We start from the raw sequence: 14,148 nt of genomic DNA on the forward strand, positions 1-14,148 counted from the left end.
ATGAACTGATATAAGCCACTTTAGCAGCCGATGTTATAGTTATAAGGTATGTATTCAATATGAACAGATAGATGTCCTTTGACCTAGCAAATCTACTCCTAGGTATATATTTAATAAAAATTCACAGACATGAAAGACAAATAAAAAGGTTTAGTTTCTGTATTTTCTGGAAACAATCTAAATGTCTACTGAGGGTGAATAGATAAATAAACTGTGGCATCGTCACACAATGAAATGTGATGCATGAGTGAAAACTTAATGAACTACTACATGCAACAGCATGGATGGATCTCACAAGCATAATGATGAGCAAACAATCCAATCTCAAATGAATACATACTATAGGATTCTATTTGTATGAAGTTCGAAAACTGGCAAAACTGTTACCTACGGTGAGGGAGGTCAGTTACTGGCAGGGAGCAGAAGAAAGGCTTCTGGGGTGTTGGTAATGTTCTATTTCTTGATCTGAGTGGCAGTTAAATGAATATGTTTAATTCATGAGAATTCATTCAGGTATACAATTATGCATTCTATATTTTCTGAATGTACATCATATTTCAATGCAAAGTTTAGTATAATGACAATTAGAATGGTGGTATCATCTCAGTCACCTTTCATTAAATAAAATGAACTAAAGTCTGAATCTGAAGACTGAAACAGTAATACCAATGCAAGAAAACACATGGGTAAAAGGTCAAATGAATGCAAATTTACAAGGAGAAGTTGCTGAATTTAGAGAAGATCTGTAAAAATGTTACTTTGGGATTTTATTTTATTTTGCATTTTTGAGACAGGGTCTTACTATATAGCCCCGGCTATCCTGGAATTTGCTATGTAGATCATGCTCATCTCCAATTCATAGAGATCCTCCTGCCTCTGCTTCCTGAATACTGGAATTAAAGGCATGTACTACCATGCCTAGAGGATTTTTTTTGGAGACAGGGTTTTTTATTTTTTATTTTTATTTCTACAAGTACACTGTAGCTGTCTTCTGACACACCAGAAGGCATTGGATCATATTACAGAAGGTTGTCAGCCACCATGTGGTTGCTGGGATTTGAACTCAGGACCTCAAGAAGAACAGTCATTGCTGCTGAGCCATCTCTCCAGCCCTTGAGACAGGTTCTTGCTATATTTCCTGCTTCAGCCTCCCAAGGGCTGGGATTACAGTTGTGTTAGCATCTCTAGCTTAGGACTTTTCAGACACAGCTTCATTTACACACACACACACAAACACACAAACATCTGGTTATCAAAAGACACACTTAAGAGTATCATTTTGTGTGTATATGTGACTGGTATAGCTTTAGAGCAGTGGTTCTCAACCTTTCTAACACTGATACCACTTAATACGGTTCCATATGTGGTGACTACCAACCATAAAATTATTTAGCTGCTACTTCATAACTGTAATTTTGCTACCGTTATGAACTGTAAGTATCTGATATGTGACCTCTAAGGGGGATAACAACCCACGGGTTAAAAGCTACGCTTTGCTAAAGAGGAAAGTCTGGGATAATTCTATGATTTTCTTTGGATTAGGTATAGAGACACCATTAATGGCATCAGATCACTGAATAAATCAGCTAATGTTCACAAACCTAGAGATCTAAGCAATTCTGTCAGGACAAGGTAAGCCTAGATTTCAATTTAGACCCTTAGTATAAATGAATGTTTCAGTAGCTTTCTAAGATGATGGGCTTTTGTTAAAGGACCCACAACCATAGATCTAGGGAAAGGTTTATTCACTTGTTCTTTAGCCATGTACATCATGGAACAATACTAAGTCAGGTACAAATGGATACTGCTGTGCCACTGGGGAGTCAATTGAAAATGAAACTACTATCACTACTATTCTTTTCTGACCTAAAGTCTCCCAAAGTGTTTTACTGATAGTGACCACTCAGGGACTTTTTAATTGATCTAGATATTTGAAGGGTAGAGACTATACTGTTTCCTGGTGAATGTCTAGAATTACTTGTGAACAGTAGAAAATATGTAAATATCACAGTATTATATATTTTTAAAACGATTTGAAATGAATATCTTAAAATTAACTATTAACTAAGTCTCTCATGAAAATGTCTTTTTTTTTTTTTAAAAAAAATTGAGACAGTCTCAACTCTGTAAACTCACCATGAAGGCCAGGCTATCCTTGAATCATATTGATCCTTCTGTCTTTGTTTTCCAAGTGTTGGATTTATAGGAGTGAATCATAACCCCTGACTTCATAAATATATGTTTAGGTATACTCTCCTCAAATGCCCCTTGTTAATCTTGTTACTTTGTGATGACCTTTTCTTCCAAAGTTTCTGTGATTTAATGGATAAGACAGTTCCACTTTCATGACATAATGACATTTTTCCAAATTTCACATATTCTTTTACAATGTGACTCTGGTCTTCAAGTTTTCCTCCCTTTCAATAGAAAGTAGCTTATGATGGTTTGAACCAGCAGAGGTAATATCACGAGCACTATAAACTGGGTCATAAAAAGGAGTGAAGCCTTCACCTGGCTGTCAGGAAGGAACAGGTACAATTCAGAGTCTTGTGTCTTATGCCTAGAGCCTATAAGGAATATGACTGTGCTGAATTGTCAGACTATGAAGGAGTCAAGCCAAATGTAATTCTCATGTCATGCCAGTATAAGGACACAGGCATGTTTGTGCAAAGGCCTTTAAAAAGTTTCTATTTTTGATCCCCAGCTACTGTGTGAGGTTCAAACTTTAAGTCTAATTGCTCTCAGCTACTAAGTTTGGGGGCAATTTACTATGAACACTGAAACTTATAAAAGAAATAAAGACTAGGGAACATTTTTAAACTTCAAATAACAAACATGCAGGAAAATGCTCTATACATTGTACATGTTTACTCAATTTTCATAATCAAAATCATGAGTGGTAGAATTCTGTAGCCTAAAATGGAAAGGGAAGTGAAAAGTTATGGGGTAGGGGAAGTAGTTGGAGGTCCAGGAGGTCCCAGATGCCCAAATACTGCAGTGAAGTTAAAAGGCAGGCTTGTGCAGCCATGCATCATTAAGGGGCATTTTCTTTCAACTTAATACATAAAATCTGCTTGTATTGTGAAAGTAGAGCCAGGATCTCCTGTATATAGAAATTAAATAAGGGTTATAGGACAATAAGCAGTAAAAGATGATCCCAAGGATGTCTCAAAAAACCTTTTTCTCTCTTAGAATATTTACTGTTGAGCCATCCCATGTGTATGTATGTGCATCTATGTTGGTACTAAGAATCAAATTCAGAGTCTAGGCAAGGATTCTACCATTGTGCTACTGCCCCAGCCCCCTTGGAGTATTCTTGATGAGTCATTTCTTATTGAAACCTAGATATATGGGGAATTATAAAACCAGCGAGTTTATTTAAACCTTTAGTTTTGACTGGCTTCCTAGAAAACTATTATGGTTGGTCATGGGGTGGAAGGCACTGTCTTGTTATGGCCAAGAAGTTGTAGGTTACCACTTACTCTATATGGCAGGGATCTTCTGTTACTTATGGGGTGTGGCTGGAAATTTTGGCTCCTATTAGACCTTCACTGATACCTTCTTCATTGAGATTAGTAAGAATGACTGAATGGACTTCATTGACACATCAGTAAAGGAGGAATCATCATTATTATTAGGTAAAAATGAGAATATTGTTTCTCCATTAAGTCTTTGGATATAACCCTACACAGGTTGAGTCATGACTTCAGGGTTAAGATAAAGTCTAGGCCTCTTGCAGTATCTGTGCTAGAGAAGGGGGTAGAATGACAGTCCAAAGTGTGTTTCATAAAGTTTGCCTGGAGATGAACAAACTCTGAAAGATTTCTGACTCGATAAGCTGTCCCTTTCCAAGTCACTAGGAAGAGTAGGCTTTTCTTAGTTTTTTTTTTTTTAATCATTGGTGTCTGGTGCTTCTTAGTTGCCACTTTTTCCAGAATCTGGGAGCAAACAGAAAATTCAGGAAACAGAGCTGTGTTGTTTCAAAGGTATCAAGAACACTAGGTCCTCTGTCACCTTTTTAAAAATCTCTTAAGACGTTTGTGTTTTACAAGCTACTTGTGACTTTTGGTTGTACTTAATGGGGGGAAGTCACAGGGGAAGGTTTATCTACTTAATCTTTGTACAAATGAAAGCCCGGTCAAACTGTTGACTTTATATATAGCAGCAACAGAAAGAAAGTGTGCATATATACATATACATAAATTTGACAACTTAGATAAAATAGGCTAACCCTTTAAATCACCTAAGTACTAAAACTCACCAGATATGGACAAGATAACTGTGAAAGATTAAATTTATAGATAAGATACCAAACAACAAAAGAGCAGTCTCTAGATTTAGCATATTTCATTGGAGAATTCTATCAAACATTGAAATCAGAACTGAGGTTACAGAGATGGCTCAGCAGTTAAAAGAGTGTAACTGCTCTTACAAAAAAACCCACGTTTGGTTACTAGCATCCATCAGGCAGGGCAGCTCACTACCACATGTTACTACTCCTTCCCATTTTCCTTCAGCTATAAGAGATCCGATGAGTCTGCCTGCATGAACACATACTCACACTCATTCTCCCATACATAATTAAAAATAAAAACAAATTTAAAATAATTAACATCAATTTTATATAATCTCTTCTGAAGAGGGGCAGAATGTTTCCCTTTTTTTTTGGATTTGGTTTTTCAAGTCAGGGTTTCTCTGTGTAGCCCTGGTTGTCCTGGAACTCACTCTGTAGACCAGGCTGGCCTCGAACTCAGAAATCCACCTGCCTCTGCCTCCTAAGTGCTGGGATTAAAGTCATGTGCCACCACTGCCTGCTATTTCCTAATTTTCAAAATTTACTTTTCCTCTTTGATATCATTTTTATTCTTCTCTAATATATCACCTCCCCACCACAGTCACCCTCTCACTACTCCTCCCAGTCTCTTCCCTCCACCTTTCCCAATCCACTCCTTCCCATTTTCCTTCAGAAAAGGGTAGGTCTCCCAGGGATATAACCCAAACATGACATATCAAGGTTGTAATAAGGCTAGGCACTTCCCCTTGTATGAAGGCTGGACAAGGCAACCCAGTAGGAGGAAAGGGTCCCAAAAGCAGACAAAAGAGTCAGAGACATCCATGCTCCCAGTGTTTGGAGTCCCAAATGAAAACCAAGCTACACAACTGTAACATATGTGCAGAAGGTCTAGGTCAGACCCATGCAGGCTCCCAAGGTTTGTTTGTGTGTATGTATGTATGTATGTATATATGTATATGCATATTATGAATATATACACATATGTATATATATATGCATATGTGTATATATATGTGTGTGTGTATATATATATATGTATATACACACACACACACACACACACACATATATATAATTATGAGGCAGTAAAAGACCTTCAAACAATTTCAAGAAGGAAACTGAAGATAATATCAGAAGATGGAAAGATCTTCTATGCTCATTAGATAGAGCCCACTCCTGACACTGCCTAGAGGACCAGGACCCAGAGACTGAAGAGCTCAGAGACCCACAATAGAACCAAACATAAATAACAACAAATAGGGCAATGAAACGACTCCTAATGACATTCTGCTATACTCATAGACTGGTGTCTATCCCAGCTGTCATCAGAGGCTTCACCTAGCAACTGATAGAAACAGATGCAGAGAGACCCACAAACATTAGGTGGAGCATGAATCCTGTGAAAGAGAAAGAAAGAGGAAAGATAGTAGTAGAAGCCAAAGGAGAAAAGGATATCATAAGAACATTGCCCACAGAATCATCTAACCTGGGCTCGCAGCAGGCCACAGAGATTGAAGCACCAACCACAGGGAGCCTGCATGGGTCTGACCTAGGCCTTCTGCACATATGTAGATAGCTTGGTTTTCATGTGGGACTCCGAACACTGGGACCTTTGGGACCCTTTCCTCCTACCAGTTGCCTAGCCCTAATAGGAGAGGAAGTGTCTAGTCTTACTGCAACTTGATATGCTATAGCTGGTTGATGTCCATGGGAAGCCTGCCCTTTTCTGAAGAGAAATAGAGGAGTGGATGGAGGCAGGTAGAAGGGAAGTAGGGGGAGGGAGATAGAGGAGAGGAGGGAGGGGAAACTGCAGTTAGGATGTAAAAATGAATAAAAAGAAAAAATAATAAAAGACATAAAAATAGGACTTTTTTCATTCCTGGTGTTCTTCTGTTTAGGAGATGGCAGATGGTATCAATACTAAGCTTGGAATACGTGTTAAACAAGAAAGGGTTTGGAAGCTTTCCTTAACAGGGTGTGCGGCTGCCTGGGCCCGTATTATTAGAAGTGATTCAATAGGGACTTCTAGAGCATAAATAGGACATATGAACCTGGTGATAAGAGCAGATAAATTAAAGATACTTTCTCTACCCTTTAAGAATCTAACATATATCAGGGATGATGACATGTTTATCATCCCAGTACTCACAGAACTGAGGCAGAAGAACAGTAATTTGAAGCTATTTTGGGCTATGTAATGAGTTAAAGGCCTGCCTAGGCTATACAATGAGATGCTATCTTAAAAGGGGGGAGGGAAACTAATCAAGTGGTAGAAATAAATGTACAATAAGATCTATACTTTCTCATAGTGACCACCATGTTCTACCAGACCTTTATCTGGAGCTGTGTCTTCTATTTATTCATTTTTACATTCATTGAAACTTATACTGAACATCTTAACTTCATGTCAGACTTGGGTAAAGCACTGGAAACTCCAAAAGCAGTAGGACAAAATGGTTTCTAAAACCAGTACTCCTCTTTTTTTTTTTTCCCCAGTACTACTCTTGAAAAGCTTAATATTTCCTCTGAAATTAAAACTCTTTTCCACAAAACTCAATGTCTTTCTAAGGTCATGTAGTTTCTGTTTTAGAAGCTATATGTTTTGGCCACTTATTAGTACCATCACTAATAAGGTTCCAGTTATACTGAAGCAATTTCCTATGGGAAAGTTATCTCTTCAAAGACTAACAAATGCTACTGGTGGAAATATATGGAAATCTTGGCATCTAAGATCTTTCCCTAATTTTAGATTGTACTTCAAAACATTTCATCTTATGAACTCTTAGATAAATTAACTGGAATTCATTAATCAATCATGACGTGGTATATTTGTGAGTTAAATTAACTTCACATGTTAGAAAAAACCCAAGAGAGCTCTTTCCCTAACTCAAAGTTGTAAATCTGTCAATACCTGAGAGAAGGTGTTGGAACAGAATCTGGATTGGCTGGTACTTGGACTCCTTTTTCCCATTCTTCTTTCCATGTGTCAGTAAAGAGGTAATAGCTGTCAGGATTAACATGGTGAGAGTCAGGAATTTTCATGGCACTGATGAGGTCCTTTCGGAATACCTGGGAAGATACAATGCATATACATTAAAATGGCTATGAAATGGATACCATTTAATGTTCTCTTTTTAAAAAAGATCATTCCTTATGATCATGCATTCCTATAAGACAAACATTTCCTGATTCCTAAATGAGTAGGTCAATTCATGTTTGGGAAGATTTGACACAGGAAGAGGAAAGCCAGCTCTTCTGGATTTAATAAAGGGTAGGAGTACTTTAATAATAATAATAATAATAATAATAATAATAATAATAATAATGGCTCCTTGAATTTAAATAAACAATATAGGTTATTCCAAAGGAGTTTTTTTCTTTTTAAGTAAAAGAAACAACCCTCGACTCTATTAAAGTAACAAGCATCTGCTGATAACTTACAATTACTTAGGCATTACCTCATTGAAAATTTTACTTAGAAATAATTGTACACTTACAGAAACATAAAAATCGTACCACATTCTTATATATCCTTCAGGTAGCTTCACATACTAATAACATCTTAAATGACCTGGGTCATTTAAAAATTTTGTTTTGTTTTGAAACACGGTCTTATTTCATATTCCTGGCTAACTTGGAACTTGCTATGAAAACCAAGTTAGTCTTAAACTAAGAAACCCTCCTTCCTTTGGTTCTCAGTGATGGGACAAAGAGTATGTGCCACCTCACCTGGCCTCAGAACAAAATTATTTAAACCAGTATAGCCAAATTTTGATTTAGTTTTGAAACATGATCTCACTGTAGCTCAGATTGATTTAAAACTTACAGGAATCTTCCTGCCTGAGTCTCATAAATGCTGGAATTACAGGCCTGAATTGCTATACTGACTCCTAAACAAAGAAATTTATAAAATACTGCTGATTAATCTATAGAATAATCAATTTTCACCAATTTTCCTGGGTGGCTTTCTGTTTTGGAGTTCAACCTGGGATCCTGTATTCTTCCTTAGTATCTTCTAATCTGTGACAAATGCTCAATCTTTCCTTGTCTTTCATGACTGACACTTAAAGAGAATATTTTGGAGTTGCAAATATTTTTGGAGTGCATCCTGATAACTGGGATTTATTGAGTGTGTTCTCACTGGTTTGAGGATATACATGTTTGGGTTTTAGGGTTTCTTTTGGTACGAATATCAAAGAAATAATGCTGTGTTCATATTCTATTATATCAGGCATGGGTGATGTTAAATATCTTGTTTAATGGTGATCATCTGGTTACTCAGTTCAGACAGAAGAGTCTTGTTAGATTTCTTCAGATGCTATCTTACTGGTTTCCATGGCTATTATATTAGTATAGTTTACTTTTGTAATATTCTCAAATTGTTACATTTGTTTGTTTCCTATTTAATGGAAATCATTGATGTTGTATGAAAATATTTGATCTTATTCTGCATATATATTTTTAAGGCACTGAAGGTGTATTCTTTATTATGTGTAGGACCAAAATACAGTCTCATAGATATTAGTGAAATTTACCTTACTACCTATATTCTTTAGAACTTCTATTTCCTAATTTGTTTTTGTTTACTTAATCTCTCTCATACTTTAAGATGTTTATAAACTTTTCCTCCCTGTGGTGATAGAGATTCAGCCCTGGGCTTCATATCTGCCAGGTGAATGTTCTGCTACTAAGCTAAATAAATATCCATGCTCTCTTTCTGTTGTTTGGTTTTTTACAAAGCAGGGTTTAAGACTATAGCCCAGGCTGGTCTCAAACTTGCGACAATTCTCCTACCTCAACTGATAATCACAGGCATGAATTATCAAGCATAGCCTTTCAGCTATGTCATATTTTATAATTACATACACTATGCTATATTTGTTATGTTTCTTTCTCTCTCAGATGTGCATTTTTTGTTTTTTGTTTTTTTTTTTTCTTGTTTTTTTTTTTTCCAGAGACAGGGTTTCTCTGAGAAGCCCTGGCTGTCCTGGAACTCACTTTGTAGACCAGGCTAGCCTCAAACTCAGAGATCTGCCTGCCTCTGCCTCCCAAGTGCTGGGATTAAAGGCATGCACCACCACTGCCTGGCTCAGACGTGCCTTTTTTTACTCAAATGCACACATGAGTACATGCATGTGCACACAGAGATACATTACTCTTTGGAAAGTTGATAGTTTTGTTCTACTTATCTTAATACTCAAAACTTCACCTTAGCCAGCTCATCACTATTTTCCACTATCAATGAATTACTCAAGAGTGAGAGGAATAAGTACACTGTGGCAGGAAAGAGACTCCTAATGAAGATTTTAAATTCCATCTCTTTCAGAGAAACCTAGCTGAGAAGTTCAAATGTTGGAGGTAGGGCAATGATTAATATACACAATTACAGTTTAGACTCATATAAACATGATTTAAATATTTATGGAAGCCAACTTTGCAATCCTGTCTCATCACCAAAAAAACAAAAAGGTATAACACAAAATCTTAAGCTAACATGGCAATGATTTTGATAATAAATGTCAATTAACATCTAAGCAGTAAGGAATCACATTTTTACATGAAAGCATATATACATCGGTCTATGCTTCACAATGTCTTCTACAAAAAGTCATACCACTTAACACGACTGGGATAAATTTATCTAGATTTCTAGAAGATTAAGGAAAGAGATGATATCAAGTAAATTTTAGTCTTTAATGCTTATCAAGTTTCATAAAGGAGAATGTCCAAGTCCTGTGTAACATGAAAATGGAAGTATATAGTATGATCCAATAAAAGTACAGAATACCCAGGGTACAGTCCACAGAACTCAAGAAGGTCAACAAGCTGAAGAACCCAAGTGAGGATGCCTCAGTCCCACTTGGGAGAAAGAAGAAAGCAATTACGGGAGAAGGGGGGATAAGGAGGGAGGGACCTGGGTGGAAGAGGGTGGGAGGGGAAAAGGAAGCATGATCAGGTATTGGGGGGGGGACAGGAGTGAAACCCTAAGAGCCAGCAGAAAGGATGGAAACAGGCAACCTTGGGAGGTAGGAGATGGGGGGGGGGGGGATCTAGAATGCACCAGCCACCTGGGAGGTGAGAAACTCTCAGGACTCAAAAGGAGGGAGGGACCTTAGATGAAATGCTCTACAGTGGGGAAAGGGAACCTGTAGAGCCCACCTCCAGCAGGAAGACAGGGCATCAAATGGAGGGGTGGGGTTGCCCTGAGTCAAAAACTCTGACCCAGAATTTATTCCTGTCTAAAATAACTGCAGGGACAAAAATAGAGAGGAGCCTGAGGAAAAAGAGGTCCAGTGACAGGCCCAAAGTGGGATCCAGCTCAAGGGGATGCCCCAACACTATTACTATTACTGACACTATTACTAAGGCTATTGTGTGCTTACAAAAAGGGGACTATCATGTCTGCCCTCAAGACCCAACAAGCAGCTGAAAGAATCAGATGCAGATATTTACAGTCAACCAATGGACAGAAGCTGTTTACTTCTGTTCATTGAGTTGAATTAGGGAAGGCTGGAAGAAGCTAAGGAGGAGGGCAACCCTGTAGGAGGACTAGCAGTCTCAATTAACTTGGACACCCCCCCCCCCCCAAGATCTCTCAGTCACTGGGCCACCAATCAGGCAGCATACACCAGCTGATATGAGGGCCCTACATATACAGCAGAGAATTGCCTTGGTCTGGCCTCAGTGAGAGAAGATGCACCTAACCCTTGAGAGACTTGAGGCCCCAGGGAGTAAGTAGGGAGGTCTGGTTGGGTGGGGGAGTGGGGACATCTTCTTGGAGATGGGGGGGGGGGAGTTATGGGATGGGGAAAGGTTGGAGGGCAGACCATGAGGTGATAACGACTGAACTGTAATAAAAGTTTAAATAATAATTAAAAAAAATAAAGTGGAAATAGATAGTATGATCCAATAAAGCAATGAATTCTCAGGGGTTACAATCAAGTTTCAACTGAGGTCATTTTTACAGAGTATAAAGCTAAAGTATCACATAAGCAAATGGTGCCATTTAAATGAGGAAGAGGTCATTCCATTTCCTACTTTCTAGGGACAACTTAAAATGTTTTAGTTTCACTTAGGAAAAAAAAAAATTGGGCACAGCGTGGAAGAAGTATACATTAACACAAAGGTGGCCAGGTGTCAACAAAATCATCTTACTAAGAATCCTGGCCAATTAAAATTAATTGGGTGCTGCATTGGAAGAAAGCTAAGGCTACAAGAAACAAAAATTGATGGTTTACTACATAATGCTTCATATAAGTGGATAAGAAGTTACAGACATATCTGTTTACCATGTTTTGCATAGAGTTCAGTGTTCTGAGTGATTAAGAGGAGAGAGTACATCATTTGCTAAATACTACAATCCATTTTTATAAGTTACTAGAGTGCCTTTAATGAGCCAGTGGTTAAGTAGCAGTGACAGTTTATAAATATTGTCTTTGGGGAAAGGTAGCACTTTAAATCATATTTTAGATCTGGAGATGACAACTTGAACTATAAATATTTGACAATAGCTCCAAGTGACATTCTTTTAAAAAAAAAAAGGTTTACTTTTATGTACATGAATGTTTGCCTCCATAAATGTATCTGTACCACATGCGTGGTTCTTACAGAGAAAAAAAGAGTATCCAATCCCTTGAAACTCTGAATTACAGGTTATTGTGAGCTGCTATGTTCATGCTGGGAACTGAACCCAGTCCCTCTACAAGAACAGTAAGTGCTATAAACTGCTAAGTCATCTCTCTAGTTATCTCTAGTCATCGCCTCCTTATAAAATATATCAAGTGATTATAAAATCACACTATGGACTTAAAAAGGCTAAACCAGCCGGGTGGTGGTGGTGGTGGTGGTGGTGCACACCTGTAATCCCAGCACTCTGGGAGGCAGAGGCAGGCAGATTTCTGAGTTCAAGGCCAGCGTGGTCTAGAGTTAGTTCCAGGACAGCCAGGGCTATACAGAGAAACCCTGTCTTGGAAAAAACAAATCCAAAAAACCAAAAAACCAAAAAAACAAACAAACAAACAAAAAAAAGACCAAACCATCAAATGACACAGTATAAGTATGTTCATACTTTACAAGTCTGCTTATGAAAATATGTTCTATATGGTTTTATAAGAAGCCCAGAAATGCATTAGTAGGATGAATGGCCACATCCTAATTTTCAGAATTGATAGATGTGTAAATGTTTAGAGAAAGAGGTTTTCCAGCTTTATTAAGGATCAGGAGGATCGGGAGAAGGAAGAGGACTAGGAGATGATGATTATGGAAGGCCTGGATAGATTTTTAAGTCTGGTAGTAAGTGTCCTTACTAGATAAAGGTGGAAGAGATTTTTGAGAAGAATAGAAAGAGGCAGTGATTGGGTAATGCACTGAATTAATCAAACATATCAAGAAATGCCACCAGAAACAAAAGAAGAATGAAATCAACCCTAAAACCTCTAGAGGGTTCAGATGGGCTGATTTTGGACTTCTAGCCACCAGAACAGAGACTAAATCCTTATTATTCTAAAAGCCATCTACTTTGTGGTAATTTATTGCCCCAGGCCTAGAATGCTAGTACATATATATTTACCAAACATATGTAACTAAAAGACTATAGACAAGGCAATATAAAAGCAGATATGACATTGGGTCCTTGTCCCTGGCTCCAGAAATACTTAATTAACCTCCAGGGATCAGGCACTCTGTAAAGTTTGGGAAGGCTCAAACTGTAGACTATTCAACCAACTTAACAACCATTTCTCTTACATAACTCAAAAGTAAATCTAAGAGCTAGTACAGTTTTTCCTTCCCCTTTACAGAGAAAAAACATTACTTAAATGGTCAACAGTCAGGCAAATAACTGCAAAGTGAATAAAATATGTTTTCTACACTGCTCTTTGTTGTTGTTGTTGTTGTGAACCACCACGTGGGGCTGAGCACCAAATTCAGGTTCTTTTCAAGAACAACCAGTGCTTTTAATTTCCAAACCATCTCTCTAGCTCCAGTTTTTATTTTCTTGAGAATTTAATCACAAAATGGTTTTACACAAATCACAATGAATACTTGATGTTTCTGATTAAAACTTTGGGCTCTGGTCTCAATTAGCCTGAGAGACCGTCCTATCTACTAACTCTTAAATGCTAAGACCTGAAAGTTAACAGCTGAAAGAAGCTAAGAAGGGTGACCCTGTAGGAGGACCAGCAGTCTCAGTTAATCTGGACCCCCAAGATCTTTCAAACACTGGACCACCAAACAGGCAGCACACACCAGCTGATGAGGCCCTCAACACATATACAGTAGAGGACTGCTGGGTCTGTGTTCATTCCGAGATGATGCACCTAACCCTCAAGAATCTAGAGGACCTAGGGCGTTTAGAGGTCAGGTGGGGTGGGGAGTGGGGACATCTACGTGGAGGCGGGGGTGGGGAGGAGGTATGGGATGTGGAACAGTCGGAGGTTGGATGGGGGGGTTAAAATATGGAGTGGGAAAAATAAATGAATAAATAAATTTAAAAACTCCACATACTGTATGATTCCACTTTAAAAGAAATGTCCAGAATATGCAAAGGTGGAGATGGTCAGTAGATCAGTGGTTTTCAAGGGCTGAGATTAGGAAGACAAGGGATTTCTTACATATAGGAGTGGTGAAAAGATTCTAAATTTTAGACTGTTGTAAAAGATATATAACTATGAATCTACTAGAACCCATTTAATAATAAAATGCTTCAACTTGATAAACTTCATGTTATGAGGACTATTTTTCAAAAATGTATTTAAAAATTTTTGAGACAGAGAAGATATGTCTCAATATAGTCCAGGCAGGTTGTTCTCTAACTCACTGTACAACAAGAGATGACCATGAACTTCTGATTTTCC

At 37.9% G+C, this 14,148-nt stretch overlaps 1 protein-coding gene across 2 annotated transcripts in view; it reads right to left on the bottom strand.

The window, feature by feature from the left end:
- Positions 1-14,148, bottom strand: part of Jade3 (jade family PHD finger 3) — an 88,398-nt gene that overhangs the window by 31,253 nt on the left and 42,997 nt on the right. For both annotated transcript variants that reach the window (XM_052171093.1, XM_052171092.1), the window contains exon 6: positions 7,206-7,363. In XM_052171093.1, coding sequence (XP_052027053.1) covers positions 7,206-7,363 — 158 coding nt within the window. The remainder of the gene's footprint in view (positions 1-7,205; positions 7,364-14,148) is intronic.

Source organism: Apodemus sylvaticus, chromosome X, assembly GCF_947179515.1.
Source record: "Apodemus sylvaticus chromosome X, mApoSyl1.1, whole genome shotgun sequence".
Taxonomy (NCBI): Eukaryota; Metazoa; Chordata; class Mammalia; order Rodentia; family Muridae; genus Apodemus; species Apodemus sylvaticus.